The 17,269-nt window shown below is 33.2% G+C and overlaps 2 protein-coding genes across 2 annotated transcripts; one reads left to right on the top strand and one right to left on the bottom strand.

Annotated features, from left to right (window-relative positions):
- The first annotated feature begins 10,898 nt into the window (after positions 1 to 10,898).
- On the top strand, positions 10,899 to 13,284 carry LOC144551604 (uncharacterized). The gene is made up of 3 exons (XM_078299640.1): positions 10,899 to 11,126; positions 11,744 to 11,881; positions 12,873 to 13,284. Exons 1-3 carry the CDS (start codon positions 10,998 to 11,000, stop codon positions 13,050 to 13,052), a joined length of 447 nt encoding a protein of 148 aa, XP_078155766.1. The 5' UTR covers positions 10,899 to 10,997; the 3' UTR covers positions 13,053 to 13,284.
- LOC144551595 (NAD(P)-binding Rossmann-fold superfamily protein) lies at positions 13,191 to 16,459 on the bottom strand. Its single transcript, XM_078299629.1, has 4 exons — positions 16,316 to 16,459; positions 15,238 to 15,499; positions 13,995 to 14,177; positions 13,191 to 13,712 (listed from the first exon to the last, which is right to left on the bottom strand). The coding sequence occupies exons 1-4, from the start codon at positions 16,360 to 16,362 to the stop codon at positions 13,317 to 13,319; spliced, it is 888 nt and encodes a 295-aa protein (XP_078155755.1). The 5' UTR covers positions 16,363 to 16,459; the 3' UTR covers positions 13,191 to 13,316.
- Positions 16,460 to 17,269: the final 810 nt, after the last annotated feature.

Raw genomic sequence — 17,269 nt, 5'->3', positions numbered from 1 at the left:
ACCAATTAACAAGTTTTTTAAGTAAAATGTCTACTCCAAAACATTACTATTTGGGGTTCATGTGCTAATAATCTAAAAATCTGGTCCATGATTTATTAGAGAGATGAAATTTGGTGGTACTTGCAAATGCAAACAATGTGTAATTTCCAAAATTATCTGTTGACAATTTTAAAGAAAATATCAACTCCGAACACAATATATAATTACTTGTTAATAAAAACAATGGGGTAAACAATTTTAGGCTTCTACTTCAAAAAGATAAAGAAATGGAAAAAAAAAATAGGCTTATAGCATGCAGACTGTGGCATAACCTCAAAACTTAATCATCTTCCTTACAAAAGACTATGTCCATACTTATCAATCATAAGTTTATAAACATGATGATATGTGTGTATTCTCTTGAAATTGAATAAAAAAAAAGGTTCCTTTCAAATTTTTTTTTTTGAAGAAGAAACCTAGAGGTCTAGCCTCTATATTTCATTGATCAAGACACAAGGAGTGTCATTTTTACATAAGAACAGAAAGAAAAATAAGAAAAGAACTAAAAAAAACAAAAGATTAAAACAAGCTACAAAAATAAATTTTGGTTAGTAAGACATAAACAGAACATAAATGAAGATAGGGATCAAACATGCTAAACATGCTAAACATTGGACCAAAAAATTTCTGGCCATTATTTGGCAAGAACGAACTTGAACAGTAATAAAATCCAAGTAAATTTATAAATTCTTCCATGTTGTGGCCATTCAAATTTGAGGTTTCTACAAGGCAGTCGAAAACTATGGTTTGATCCCTATCGTCCATCTTTGAACAAAAAGGTCTGATCTTTTGTGGCATTTACGCTTCCTTTTTGTCCCTCTTTTATGTCGGCTCATCCTAATCACGATTGTTCGCTTCCAAACCCAGATAATCTATTAAGAACAAATCATTTAATTAAATTTTCAAGTCCGGATTTTGTTCGCAGCTCTCTCGCTCTATCTCAAGAAGCAATCCTGAATCTTAGGTAAATTTAACATTTATTAAAAAAAATTCCTTATTTCTTAGCAGCTTGTTAATCTAATAGATCTATACACGATCTGTTAGATTTCTATAGAATTTCTCTGAATTTTGGTTTCACATGATTCTCTGCTTTAGATTTATCTCATTTTTGTGGAAAGTTTTATGTAGGAATCAGGTCTTCTTTGATACTTTTTTCATGTCCATGGCTCTAATCTTTGATTGATCTGGTACAAATTTTCATTGATTTTAATTGGAGGTCCTTTATAATCAAAATGTATGTGCTTTTTGTGGTTTTCTATTAAAATTATGAGAAAGTAAGATGTAGATTTTTACAGGGTTTGATATCATGTTTTCTCCTTTCCAGAGCAGTGTCTACTGTTGGCAATTCAGTCATTTATAAAAATAGTAAAATTTACTAATTATAGTATGCTTTTGTTGAGGATAGAGATTTGTTATTTTGGCAAGCAAGAAGGATGTAATTGTTATAGAATATTCCATGCATCTGGTAAAATCTACAAGTATATAGTTTTTTTTATTCTAAATTACTTTTTTTATTCTAATAAGTTCCTTGTGCCAAGACACATGACTATGATCAGAAGTTGCTCAAGGGGAAAATATATACTGCAATTATAGATAATTCACTGATTATATATATGTGCATTCAGTTATTTTGGAAAGAAAATACATGCAAAGATTTCTAATTTAGAGAAACGACGGAATCATTGATGCACAAATGGATTACACGACAATGGTACCGTAAACTGGATGGAACCAATGATATATAATTAATACATTATGGCTTGATGCCTGTAACAAAATTTTGTAATACACAAGGTTGCATATATATGGCTTGATGATGGCTTGATGCCTGTACCATAACTCAACCTTGAAACCATGTTTTAGAGAATTCATTGATTATATATAGAGAGAGAGAGAGAGAGACCTTGGCAGCTGCTGCCAAGTTTTTCAAAGAGAGAGAGAGAGCAAAGCTAGTATGTGTTGTGCTCTCTTTGTTTGGTGAGCACAACTTCAAAAATCTATTGAATTGGATTCAAACAACGTATCCAACCCGTTGAAACCCAACTACTTCACAAGTGATGCGTGTACATGCAAAACTTTGAAATTCATTTAGTACAAAGTAAAGCGAAAAAAAATGAAGTTTTATAAGTTATTTCAATGCATTCATTTTTCATTATTTTTTTTATTGCTTGACTCTGTGCTAAATGAATTCAAAAATTTCAATATTTTGCATGTACACACATCACTCACGAAGTAGTTGGGTTTCAATGGTTTGAATTCGGAGTCGTCCTCACCAAATCCTCTTGATGCCTGTATCATAACTCAATAATATTTCATATTTGTTTTAAAATTCATATAAAAAACTTAGCTCATTATATAATGGTAGAACTAAAATTGAGTACGATGTGACCATACGTAGGGGATAAAAAAAGTGTAGTAATTGTCTGCTGGTCTTTGGATAGTGGAGAGCTAGCCTCCTATGCATATTTTGTTCATCTCAGCCGTGCGAAGGAACTATGAGAATTTATGTCTTTTTGAAATGGGGATGGAAGAGCATTTGTTTATGTTGGTTTTTTGTCACCTTAAGAGAAATATCATAGCTTCGTACTATTTCTTTAAGCTCTATTTGAAAGCCTAATATCAGAAATCATTAGACAGGTTAACTATGTTCTTGCAAGTTATAAGTTAGAAGAAAAAAAAAAAAGCATGGTTTTAAGGTTGAACAAGAAAGAGTGACTCTACTGGAACATGGAGGGACGAAGAGACATAATAATTTGTTAATATGAAAGCATTTTTTTTTAGTAAATGTTGGAGATCAAGCCACCCAACTGGTTCTCAATATGAAAGTATTTTACTAGTAAATCTACTCCTAATTTCTAGGAATTTGTGTTTCAAGTTTATTTTTTCAATATATGTACTAACAGAAGAATATAAATGTGATTTCTACTCTTCTATGTAGGCATCACAAAAGAGAGATGCTTTCATGTCCCATCTTTGCTGCTTCAATAAACCCGTACCACAGCCCATCAGAAATCGAACTCGTATCGATCGCCTTTCCTCCTTGGACAAGTCAACCATCATATGCACTCCTTATGTGTCCTCCTTCCACCAACATAGAGAGTGAATGGTTGGGTTTATCTCATTACCCATTACAAAGGTGCAACATAATTATCCCGATCATGGGTTTGAACGGCCGCACAATCAGGGTTAGTTGGGATTGCCGGTTCACCCGAGCAATAGGTTATTTTAATCGGCATTTTAGCGGCCCTATGGCGAGAAGTGTGATTTTGGGTGGATATGTGGAGTGTTATCCAAACCTGGCCACTTCCTTCCCACCTCCTTTCCCGATGTATCAGTGCAATGAGGCTGTGCCAAGATTCTTGGGATGGCAAGCCATGTCGGTTCCTTCTAGTAGTAGGATGGCAGAACATTATCCAGCAATCCCTGAGGATTATATTTCGGGCATGTTGCCAGTGGATCCATTTGGTATGGATAGGGAAGAAAATGAGCATTGGGACTGATGTTGCTGCATTGTTTCCTCAAGAACAGTGCTTCGGATTGCGATAAGTGGCCATCGTGAAGATGTTTAGAATCAGTTCGTGTCTTATTAGTTTTTTTTTTTTTTTTTTTTTTTTTTTTCTTTTCTTCTTTTATTATCCTTTCTTTGAGTGAAAGGACTGGCTCATTCGGATAGTACTAATGCAAGGTCTGGATTATGAATGGTTGTATTTGACTTGAATCCTGTTTGAAGCTGTTAATTGCTGTTACTTTTTTCTTTTAAAATTAGGGGAACTGCTCTAATCTAATTTTGTATGTTTTCGCAATGAGTACTAACCTACTAGTTATTTCGTAGTATCTAAATTCGCCACCCCCCCCCCCCCCCCCCCCCTCTGAAGTTATAAAAAAACCCAAAGGGCGTTGTATTGAATTTATAATCAATTATGCCAGTAGTAACAATAACATTCAAGAATAACACCTCCAGGAGATGAACCAAAAAACTGGTACCACGCATCTGTACCAGTACTTGGTTCAGAAAGAGTTACCCACCTAAAAGTAAAACTAAATGTACTTTTGAATCCTAATCATATTAGTATTGTAGTGAAAATACTTGGAAGATTCTAAACATTGCATTAAGTGCGAGATAGGGTAATTAATAGCTTTATGCTTTCTAAGAATTGCTTTAAAATCCTACTTCAAAAAAATACTGAACTACTTCAAAAAGAATTGCTTTAAAATCAACCAAATTTCCAAAAGACCCTCAGGCCTACAGGCGGACAGTTTGAGAAAAAAATGGTCATGTAGTTAGTACATATATATATCATGAACAAAAAAAAAAATTGCCAATAAAGGGTATAGGAATACTGTAGTATGGATAAAATTATTATGTTCATTTCTTTGGAGTGCATTAAACATTCCCCCTAGTCTTTTATTATTAGTTGGTTGCTAAATGTTGATTTGTTTGTTCATAAGTCGCCAAAGACTCAATTTGCCTCAATCAAATAATCTCTAATTTCTCAACCCAAATAGATTATGTAATGTACCCATGTACTGACATGGACATTTATTTTGCCATTAAGAGCAATTATTTTGCTCAGAAGGACATATGTGCTGCTAAGATAAACAAATTTGTTTTGTTAACGTGAATCTAGCATCAACCTGCCTCAAGATTTTGAACGAAGAGATGATAAAAAAGCGATTTAATTAAAACAAAAGGAAAATTGAACGGTTCTGGTGGGATCAATCAAAGTTCATGGAGCAATTTGTAACAAGAAGCAAAGCTTAGTAATCTTCCTTGAAATTTACCCTCAAATTAGTAGAGAGACTAATCAAAATTTATTGACCAAACTGTGACAAGGACAAAAATTCATTAGTTTTCCTAGAAGTTACCTTAAATTATTTTCCATCCTCAAGCTTGTTGTCTGTCTATACTGGATTTTGCCTTTGCTGGTTAAGGGCTGAGATGGGTATACTGATATGTGTCGACGATGTCTTGTTTCTCATCTCTGGGACTTGAGCGCTTCTTGTACCTTGCCATGTACGCCGGGATTGAACCATATATTGAGAAATTTGCGAATTCGATAGAGGATTATTTTAATACTGAAATAATATCAGGTCAGTTTTGTGTTTTCTTTAGAGTTTGCTTAAGCGTTTGGGAGGACTAGGGGCCAGGGGGGTTCGGTCTCTTAGTTATTTTCTGAAACAAGCGGCATCACTGTGTAATGCTATTTTCAAAAAAAAAAAAAAAACGAATACCAATATTTATTTCTAGTATCATTCCATATTACAATTCATCTTCTTAAATCGGCAAAAATAAATATTTGATATGTTCTGTATGATTTGCTTTAATACACAGTTGTATTTCATCTTGTTTCATTGGTCATAGCTTAAATAGTTAAATTTGGCATATCATCATTGGAGCCGATTTTTTATTTTTGCAAGTATTTCCACGAAAAATAAAAAGGATACACGGAAATATTACATATTTGGACTTTCTGATCTCTACAAGAAACGGGTTATATTACATAAGAAGGTCTCCTGTATAGCATGAGTCAATCTCATCTAATTCATTCGTTTTAGATTAGACTGTCCGGATATAAAAAAATAAAATTATAATTTTATTTTTCATGTGATAAATAGACCCATATATCAATATGTCATAATTTCATAGGTCATGTTTATTGTGGATCAAGAGGTGGAATAAATTTCTTATTCTACATTTGATCTGCTAAATAAGAAGTAAAATAGGAGTAAGATGAATAAGAGATAACTTAATTTGGAGTAACTTATTTAACTTATCTAGATGGATTAACTTACTTAGTACTTACTCCACTTGTATGATCTACTGTCATAAAAAGAGACACATGTTCTGACATTTTTATGAATATCCAACTTAAAATAGAAATTAATAATTATGCCCATGTTTTTTGGGTATTTTTAAAAATGCCCAAACCGGCCATTTAATGGCTAGTCCTCAATTGTTTTCTCAACCGAACTAGCTATTAAATGGCTGGTCCTCACTTTTTCTCAACCGGCCATTAAAAGACCGGTCCTCAATTTTTTTAATTTTTAGATACTATGAAGACAAGATGCTGAAATCTAAAATAAAAAATTCAGATTACTTCTTTTGATTAATAATTAGCTTAATTATAATAAAATACGCTAAATTACTTGAAATTATGTTAAATTACGCTAAAAAATACTAAGAGATACGATATATTCACTTAGAAAAACAAAAAAAAACGACGATGAAACTTCAAAATATTATTATCTTATCTTACTGTTGAGGGAGAGGTAAATATTATTATTCTTATCTTACTGTTGTACCGGGAATTGTTGTACAATTACCAAAAATCTCAACACAAAAACGAAAAAAAAGTGGCTTTATCGGAGGTGTTATCAGGTCGGGTCGGATCCGAGTATTATTATATTTGGACCCGTACCCTAAAAGTGTTCGGATCCGAACTTCAATCCATATACTTATTTGTTTTAAACCGGGTCGGGTCCGGATCCGGATACCTATCTACCCTAGATATTTCGGGTCTAGTCTTTCGGTTCCGGGTAGATAGATACCCATAACTTGTTTGTGGATTATCGGGTCCGATTTGGATACGGAGCGGTTCCAGATCCAGAGCGGATATAGGTCACAACTCCAAAGCATTTGAAAAATTATTTACATTTAAATATAATTATAATTTCTTAAACATCTCATAAAATAAATCATTATAATATAAATAAAAAACTGCTACAAAATAAAAATTACACTATTGATCTTGTTCGTAAATAATAAAATATATCATGCTACATAGCAAAATAAAAATAATAACTATAAATTATTAGTTATCTATCTAAATTAAAAAAAATATTATCCTATTGATTCAACATTTGCAAGTACATTATCTCAATTACTATTTTGCCAATTGATATAACAAATGAGAGCTTCAATTGTTGATGCCTTCAAACTTGCTCGTTTGTCATCAATTACTCTGTTACTTGTGCTAAAAGCGGATTCTGAAGCTCATGTTTGTATAAACATAGCAAACTGAATTGGAAGTATCATATATCAGATTAGTCATATGAGCAGAATTTTTTTTTATTAGTAAAATATAGCACAGAAGAACCGAGCTTGTTAAAGCCGTAATTAAAAAGCTAGTGTAAAACAGCAGCATAAACCTGGTTAAGTTTTACCAAGCTATAACACAGCTGAAATATATTATCTAACACAAAAACTTGATGCAGAGTTCTTAATATATATTTTATCGGGTATTTATACGGGTATCGGGTCGGGTTCGGTTATGGGTTGGATAATTAAATGATACCCATATCCTACCCATTACAGTATCGGTTCCGGTTCGGATCCGGGTCAGATATTAAATTATTATTTTTGTAATTGTACCCATAATTTAACCGGTTATATTTTTTAAACCATACCCTATCCAAATTAATCGGATCCGGATCGGTTCCGGGTCTGTTCCGGGTCGGTTCCGGTTCAGTTCCGAATCGGATCTGGGTAATCGGGTAAAAGTAGCACCTCTAGGCTTTATTTTCTTTTCTTTTTTTGAATGACAACTCAAAATTTTGATTTTATGGTGAATGGCAGCTAGATATAATATATCTTGAGGCCCCGCGAAAGATAGCAATCTTAGATCATGAAAAGAACCGAACATTTATTGTGATCAAAGATGGCCTCCCTGATGCCGGTCTTATTCTCATTCCTATTTATTCCCTTTTTACCTTAATTTCTTATTTACCATAACAAAGCCAACTCAATATTGACACAAACCCTTGAAAATGAAAAGGCACTGAAAAAACATCACTAATGAAAATATTAATTATTCAAAAATTGAGAAACATGTTTTTCACTTCGTCAACTTCCCCATGAATAATTAATTTCTATTCAAATGGTAATCAGAAAAGTCATTGTTCAATTATTGATATGGTTTTAGTTTTGGTTGGTGAGTGCTGCTGCAGTTGTACCATCCATTCAAATTTTTAATTTTTGTTTGAATTGTTTTTATTCTTCTTAATTATGATTGTGCACTTTTGACTTGTATTGAAAAGAAAAAGAAAGCTGCAACTTGTATAACTGGTGAAAGGGTGCTTCATTGGAACTTTCATTTTGTGAAGTGTCTTTTATTTTCCTGAGTTTGTAAGTAAATATTCAATGATCATGTCAAGAAAAAATATTGAAATCGAACAATTGTCATGCTCTATACCAGTACATACTATTGAGGTAGTCACTGTAAATAACTAAAAAGGGGAAGGTCAATCTTTATGTTCAGGTATGATCCTGTTTGATTTGTTTATATTTTCAGTACTTTAATGAGCTTTTGTCCCTCTTAATCGATGCAATTTTGTCTCTTTTAATTTGGTAATCTGGTTTCTGTTTTTGTATGTTCTTTGAATTGACAAGTTTTAGTAAAAATCCTTACACAGTATGCTTATTTTTAATAAATTTGATCAGTTGAATTTTTTAGTGTGATACTGGAGTAGAATGAAAAATGTAAATTTGATATACATTACATACTATTCATTTTTCACTGATTGGGCTTCAATTACATTTTATTAAATAATAAAGGCAAAGGCTTCTATGGACATAAGGACCTATTTGTAAAATGAACATATTTTTATTTAATAAAATGTAAATAGTAAAAAAATTCAATGGTCTGAATTTGATATTTTTTGTACCCATCTTAATAAATAGTAAAAAAATTCAGAAAAATGTAAAATTTGGTCTCCAAGCACATATTAATATGGAGAACAAGATGAACGGTTCGGATCGACTGTTTGAACTTTGAAAATAAAAATATGTTCATTTTACAAATAGGTCCTTATGTCCATAGAAGCATCACTCAATAATAAAATATGGAATTTGTGGTTTGTATTACGATATAACAACAACATAACATGGCAAGTACTTTAAACTAAAAGTTTGGTCCGTACCATTTTGCACAATTCGTACTGGTACACAAAATTATTATGTACTACATAAATTTAATATATGCATTTGTATGATTGATCTTGTGTAATTTTTTTCTTTTGTATGAGATTGTTTGTTCTCTGTTGTAACGCACGGGCATGATACTAATTTTAGTATAATTATGCTAATTATACATCAAAATAAGTAATCTAACAAATATTTTAAAAAAGTTCAAATTTTTAATCTTAGATTCTAGCATCTTGCTCTTCATAGTGCCATAAAAAAACATTGAGGAACGGCTATTAAATGTCCGATTTGGACACTTTTAAAAATACTCAGAAAATGTAGACATAATTATTCATTTTTATTTTACGTTGAATATTAATAAAAATGTCGACACATTTCCTAACATTTTACTCCATCAAATAAATTAATTTAAATCATAACTCTAACTATCAAATAAAATATAAAATATAAAAAGTAACATGAAATAAATAAATTTAATTTTCACTAATTTTACTCTACAATCAAACATAACCATAATAAAATAAAGGATTAATTTCTTGTATACCCTTCAACTATTTCTTATTTATCTTTCAAGACTTTAATATATTATATTTACCTCTTAACTCTTCTCATTCTTTCTTATTTACTCTTTACATTTAGTCAACACACTTTAATTTTAATATTTCCGATTATACCCCTCATTTATTTCATCTCCTTAAATTAAAGCAAATGAAAGACATGTAAGAGAGACAATGGTGAGGTGAAGGATGAGGAGGAGAGACCATTTTTGAGCTTCTCCTTTGCTTCTCTAGCTGAGCTTTTTTATTCACAACAATTTGGATCAGAGTGCGAGTTGTAGTGCGGATTTGGATCTCTCGGTTACTTTTTGCACTTGGTCGGGAAAGCGTTAGGCGAGTAAAGACCTTGAGGGTAAATGAGAGAAGAAATGTAAAGCGAACATTGTAAAAAAGAATGTGTTTCGGTAACCCGCTAATCCAATCACGAATTTAGTCCTACACTCCTACTGAATTTGGAGTAGGGTGCTAAAATGCACTAACCACCATTGTCTCTCTTCTTATAAGATGTGATAAACAGAGAAAGTGTAACAATGATTGATTTGTAATTTTCATTAAGCTTCTGTTTCTTACAGCCTCTTGACTATATATAGCCAGTACAAGATATATCAGCAGCTGCTGTAAGCCTGTAACTAACTTACATAATATCGGATCCATTAATCTCTAACAAGCCCGTTAAGCTAAAACTAAGCTATCCTAATTATGCACAGCTGTGCTGTCTCTAATACTTCTCTCTTCCATGTCTTCATTTGCTTTAATTGAAAGAGATGAAATAAAAAAAAGGTATAATGAAAAATATTAAAATTAAAGTATGTGAACTAATTGTAAGGAATAAATAAGAAATAATGAAAAGAGTTGAGAGGTAAATATAATATATTGAAGTCTTAAAAAATAAATAAAAAAATAAGTAGAAGGACACATAAAAAATTAAACCTAAAACGAATGACGAAGTGCTACACATTAAGGACCTGTTCGGATGTAATCCCGAAAATACTGTTCACGTGGGAAAAAAAAATTCACTCAGACTGAATTTTTTTTTTCCCACGTGAACAATAAATTTCAGTTCAAACTTTTTCTATTCCCGTTCCTATTCCCATTCCCACTGTGCAGCCGAACAGGACCTAAGTCTTACAAAGGTGCCACATAACAGAAGTAAAGTAGACTCCAGATTAAAACGAATTCTCATCCTCTGAGATATCTCATATTTTACATGACTTTTTGGAAAATATCCACCGTTTCAATACGTTCTGCGCGAATCTCAAAGCTCAAATAATACGGGCCCCCATGTCACTCCCGAACAGGCACCGGATACGTCGGTCACGCAAAATATGAGATATTTCAGAGGATACGCACTCGATTAAAACCCTACAAAAACCCATCTATTTCATTTCCTCTATAACCCTTGGAATTCAATTTTTCTTGTTCTCTCGTTTCTCGCCGCTATTAACTAGAAGCGCAGGGGGTTCTACATTGGATCGGACATGGATCACCTGGGGGCGGTAGAGGAGCGGATCGTAACAGACAGGATCCGAAAGAAGTTGGAAGAGGTAAATTCGGCGGCGCAGGAGCAGCTCGCCTCCGTTCAAGACCATGTCAATTTCACGCTTCAGGTCCCCTTTCAATTTTTTTTTCTCAATTTTGGTATGCAAGTTTGCATAAAGGCCCTTCAATTTGTTGATATTGCTGTTTTGGCAGTTACAAGTTCTGTTTGATTTAGGTTCCGTAGTCCGTATTTGTACCATAGAAATCAATTGGTTGGATAAACATAACATAAAGATCTGTATTTCCAATTTGTCTACAGTGTTTTTTAGTCAGCCCTAAATAGCGACCATATTCCAAATGGAGTTGTTGTACTTGTGCCAAATAGAGTTACTTTGTTCATCCTTTGTTCAATAAATACGTTGTGATCATCAATTTTATAACCATTGTTCATTAAAAACTAAAATAAAAGTGCTGACTAAAGTAACACACCTATATTTTTATTGCCAGAGTTTGTTTTTAGTTTCAGTTTAGTGTATTCTAGAACCCATAATAAATCCCAGTTTTAGGGAAATGAACTTTGTCATCATGACGATATTTTCTCCTTTAAATGTCTAGAAAGGAACTTGAATAACTTTGGCCAAAAAGAACATTTGAAATTTGAAGGACTGATTATTTTTAATAAATGTCTGGCTTTGTCTGTTAGTTCAATAGAAGATAAATCTTTTGTTTTTTGGTATCTTGACAGAAAGCCTACTTCAAATGTGCATACGAGTGTTTTGATCGGAGCAGAAGGCAGGAGGAGATAAATAATTGTGTGGAGAATTGCAGTGTCCCCGTCCTCAATGCTAATAACTTTGTAGAATCTGAGATGGCCAAATTTCAGGTAATACTGAATATGAGATAATTTGCATTTGCATTTTTTACTCTGCGGGACCACTTGTGTATGGACGTATGGTTGTGGTATCAGTCAAATTGGTTGAGACCTTGTTCAACCATTATTGTGGTTGTGGTCTTTTGTTTTCTTATTTGCATCATGTTCTAATTTTAGTTTTTTTGGTATGGTAGTCCAAATTTTATATGCTAAAATGTTAACTTTTTTTTGAACAAAGGTTAAGTTTGAAATAAAATCTCTAGATAATAACCAATGAAATTCAAAAAAGGTAGAGTAGGTCTTAAAATTCTGTCCCTACTGGTATTTTTTTCTAACAGAAACAACAAACATAACAAGGACAGGAGATGCTAACAACGTCCAAACCTGGGGATTGATAACATTTTCCCATCCCCAACTTCTCCTCTTCTTTGTATGGGCCAAAGGGAAAAGGAGAAAAAATAAAGGTGGGAAATTGCTTTGGAGACGGAAATATTATCTATCCCCAGCTTTTATATACAGTAGCATCTCCCTTCCCTTGTTTTTTTGTTTTTGTTTTTGTTGTTTGTGTCAGAAAAAAAATAATGTGTAGGGACTGAAAAAAAGTTTGTCCTTAATTATATTCTGAAATCCTTCTCTTATTTTTTTTTCCTTGTGATTTAATTTCAAAATTACACTTTTATTTGATAAAAAAAGTTCGGGCTCAAATGGGTGTTTGAGAAAAATATGATAAATTGGGGAGAATTCACCTCCAATCTAAAGCACAGCTATGTGAATTCTTATCTCAAATATGAGAAAGCAAACATCTAAATTTCCAAGTTCTGTTAGTATAACTTATTTGCATTAATGAGCTGTGTCGGGGCTTTTCTCTTTATGTGTTTAAGACATTTCTGATTCTCTACGGTTTCTGATATGCTTGTTTTGTGGAAACTAAGATTATTCTATTTTTAGTTACAATCATATTGATTTTTGTGAGATTAACTATATTCTTCTGTGCTTTTATCAGGAGAGGATGAACAGGTCTCTGATGGTGTGCCAAGATAGGTTTGAAAATGCAAAACTTCAAATGATAAAGACGCAAGCCATAAATGAGCTAGAATCATGTGTAAATCAAGCCATTGATGACAGCAAAAGGGTTTTGCCTCACATTGCTGACCGTATTAAATCTTCCCTTTCTATGAGCTGAGCATTTTTTGGTTTAATTTCATTTTGCAGATTTGAGTTGACCTTTCATGCTTGCAGCAGAATTTTAAAATTAAGGGCTGAATTATTCACAAAGAGAAATAAATGTTTTAGCTTTTTACACTTTTAGCCACTTATTTTGGATGTACTGTACTTCAGCAAATGTCCATGCTGCATTGCTGCTTTTGTAATTTGCATAATTATTATTTTGGTAATATCTTTTCTTCTTCAATAAATTACTGTACAGGGGAGAGTACATCAATCTTCCCTAAATTTTAGATCTGGGTTTTGAACTAGAACACTTGAAGAATTTGCCGGTCGGCAACTCATTACTAGGGAGCAACAGGAACATGGCTGCCACATCAGCAACCTCTTCTGCCGTGTGACAGCCTTGGCCTCGTGTCATCGAAGTCCGTGTGAAACCGGGACAAAAACAATTCACTCTCAAATTTCGGCTTTTATGGCGCTCCGCAAGTAGTCTGGAATAAGCATTTAATGCAAGTTTCGACACTGAGTAGTCAGTCCAAAGCTTTGGCCAACCTCCCTCTTGCCAAGTTCCATTTTTAACCTGACTGAGAAACTGTAGCACCATTTGTTCAATTTTTTCTTCAGATAGTCTCTGTTCATCCATCAGTACTTCTTTCCATGCTTGATTTTGTAGTTTCTGTAAGCAGTTAGATTAAGCAAGTTTTAATTTATTTTAATCGTGCTTCCTTTTTTTTATTCTTTTCTGGTAACAATTTCAAAATTAAAACTTAGCACCTACTTTTCTTTTTTAAGTTCGTATTTCAGCTTTCTTACACTTTGGGCTAGCTCATTTTTTTTCTGTTCATTTTGAGATCCTAGGATGGATCAACGGCATTCAATTTTAAACAGGCGCCTTTTTTTCTATACTTTCTGTTGTAATGTGTTGCATGTTCTATGCAATCATGAGATTAATACTTACATTGAGTAGCCCGAGTTGGGAGCTTATGTTAAGTATCCGGCTGGCAGTGGCTGACTGACGAAAAATCGGCAGTAGCGCTTCTATGAGCCCTTTTGATCCATAGAAGTTGGTTTGAATCACGGTATCTGCATGCACAACTGAGTTTGCACCGATCTCGTTGAAGGAGACTGCGGCATTGTTCACCTATGACGCAATTGTAGTGTTCAATTAGATGCAATTTTTTGGAGAATTGTTAGCTGACAAGAAGTTTTGTTTTCCCATTTTCTATTTTTCTTAGCTCTTTTTGTGTGTAAATGAAAAATATCATAAAAATAGAGCAAAGTTAGAGTGTGATGTGCTCATCAAGAGAGTTTGGTGAGCACAACTCCAAAAGCATATTATATTGGTTTCAAACGGCGAATTCAAACTGTTAAAATACATGTATTTCATGAGTAATGTGTGTACATGCAAAATTTTGAAAATTTCGAATTTACTTGCTACAAAGTCAAGCGGTCAAACAAATGATGAAAAATGAATATAGAAAACAACTTAGAAAATAACTTAGAAAATAATTATTTCTTTGACCACTTGACCTTATAACAAATAAATTCGAAACTTTTAAAATTTTGTATGTACATAAATCACTTATAAAGTACATGGATTTTAATGGTTTAAATTTGATGAACACATCACCCCCTAACTGATTTGGTTTTGTTCTATAATTGGATGTCTTAACCTCTAATTTTACTCCCCGGAAAAAAAAAAAAAAAAAAGAAAAAAAAGACTTTGGCACCTACATTGGTTCAACCGAAAGCCGACGTTTGCAATTAGCCTTTATATATGTTTGCTGACATGTAAAGACGCGCTCTTAGCTATTTATTATAAAATATAAGTTTTTCTATAGAACTTGGTTGATTGTATCTTTTAGTTAAATACTAGTGGTTGCTACGTGGGGTGCACCATGTATATAATATGTCATGCGCTTCAATACCAGAAAAAGAAAAGGAATGTTCATATGCTCCGCACTCAAATCTATTTTAATAAACTAATTCAAAAAGTAAAACTTCCTGGTACTTATTTACTAAAAGGAGTTAATTGGAATTAGAATGTTAAATGTTATTGCTTATGAGTTATGACATTATAATCATGTGAGCTAAGTCTTTGCCAAAAAGAAAAGGAATAAAAGACCAACGAAATATAAATTCCAACTGTTTGCTCAGCACATGTAAGTTGAATCAGCAACAAACTCAATTTATCTACTTACTAGGATATCTAGTCCTCCATAAGTCTGCTGCAACCAAGATGCAAAAGAATCGATTGACGAAGGATCTGAGATGTCCAACCAACAAAACACAACATGCAGCCCAACCTCCTTGAGCGACTCAACCGCTGCTTTACCCTTGTTGATATCTCTAGCAGTTAGCACAACAGTTAGCCCCAGCTCTGCCAATCGCTTCACCAGAGCATATCCAATCCCTTTGTTTGCACCAGTGACAACAGCCACAGTATCCTTACTCCACCATTGCCTTAATTTATGAAATTAGCAAATATGTTGATTAAGGAATTTGTATAGTATACTAATAAGTATGAAGATATGTTAATGATTACAGTATCTCTCAGGGGCGGCATCAGAAGTTTACTACATCAGGGCTGAATTTAATCGGCAAGATGTATTTTAGAGCTAGACATATTTGTTGATTTAATTAAACAAATACTTCATTAATTGGGGAGAAAACTATAGAATTTTATTAAATATAAAAGAAATTACACGTGAAATTTTTACAGGTTTTTTCAATTACAGGGGAGTTCAGCCACCCGTGAACCCCCTTTAAATCGAATCTGTATCCCCTCAGGCACCGTACCTAATTGTTGGGAAAAGAACGGTCTGGAGTTAATCCCAGCCTGGCCAAAATAATTCGGTGCCTATTATAGATACGCAGAGTTTTTCCGTGCGGAGCTTTTAATCTGATCCGTTCGTTTCGAATCGGACGGACCAGATCAAATCTTGCCCGAATTTTAAAAAAACTCAAAATTTGGTGAACCCTTAATCCAGTCCGTTCGATCCGAAACGAACAGACCAGATTAAAAGCTCCGTACGGAAAAACTCCGCAAAGGATAGCGTTCCATAGATATTGGGGGTCCGTTTTGAGATTTGTTTCAGAGTTAAAGAACGGTCCAGATTTGATAATTCTAGTTACGGTACCGGGGGGTGATCTGAATTCCTTTAAATCTGCTCTTCTATGATCGAAAAATGCAAAGAATTAAAAAGCTATGTTTTCAGAAAAAAATAATTAAAAAAATATGACTATAATTAATAAAGTAAAACAAAATAAGTTTCTAACCTGATGGTTGGGCAAGTGCTCTTTGCGTAAATGCAATCAATATCCATTGTTGATATCTAGACTCTAGAGAGAGGGCGACAGAGAGAAAGAAGTGATTAATTCTGGTAATACTTGGGGGATAGAGACTGTGTGCTTATATAGATACAGTTATGTGGAGAGAGTCAGAGAGGGACATTAATTTTTACGACGCGCCAAATTAAATATTAGAGGATGACCGATGATGACGACTTTGGTAGTTCAAAGTTTAATTTCAACTTGAGTAAAACGACATATATAACTCGTGCAATATTTTGTAATGGAATTGTGATAGAAGTCACAAAACAATATTTAAATGCAAATCCATTAAAAACACTTGATTTCTGAAACAGACGTAGAGAGCTGATGGGCAGGTGATATCATTTTTAATTAAGCTGAGGAGATTTCAAGGATAAAACGCACTAAATTGTAGGTTAATTAATCTGAACAGCCACAGCTTGTTAAGATTTGTGCACGATCTCCATCTTTTTCTGATATTTCGATATATAGAACAGTATGTACAAGTGCACAGATTAATAACGGTTCAGATTTGATCTCCATCTTCTTCTGATATTTCGATAGAACACTGTACAATTGAACATGCAAAGTTTGAGCTCTAGTTTCTCTTATTTCAATGTTAGGATTATCTTGTTCTGTTTCCAGTCTAATTAGATTTAATGATACAAATTATAAAAGAAGTCAACTGGCTTTAAGAAAAGGGGGAATTTCACGTATACCCCTCAAAAACTTCAAAATTAAGTATTTTCTCCTCTAAACTTAAAAAACTCACAAATTTACCCATTTTATTGTTTTTTATATTAAAACTCATTCTAAATATATAAAATTCCCATTTTTACCTTTTATTAAAAGCATATCAAGCCCATCAAACTCTAATTTGAATATGAAGAGTACCTCTACCATCCGATCTGCGTGCATCAC

Source organism: Carex rostrata, chromosome 1 (genome assembly GCF_964058835.1).
Source record: "Carex rostrata chromosome 1, lpCarRost1.2, whole genome shotgun sequence".
Lineage (NCBI taxonomy): Eukaryota > Viridiplantae > Streptophyta > Magnoliopsida > Poales > Cyperaceae > Carex > Carex rostrata.
Note: the sequence above shows the minus strand (reverse complement) of the source record. Positions and strands in the feature narration are given on the sequence as shown.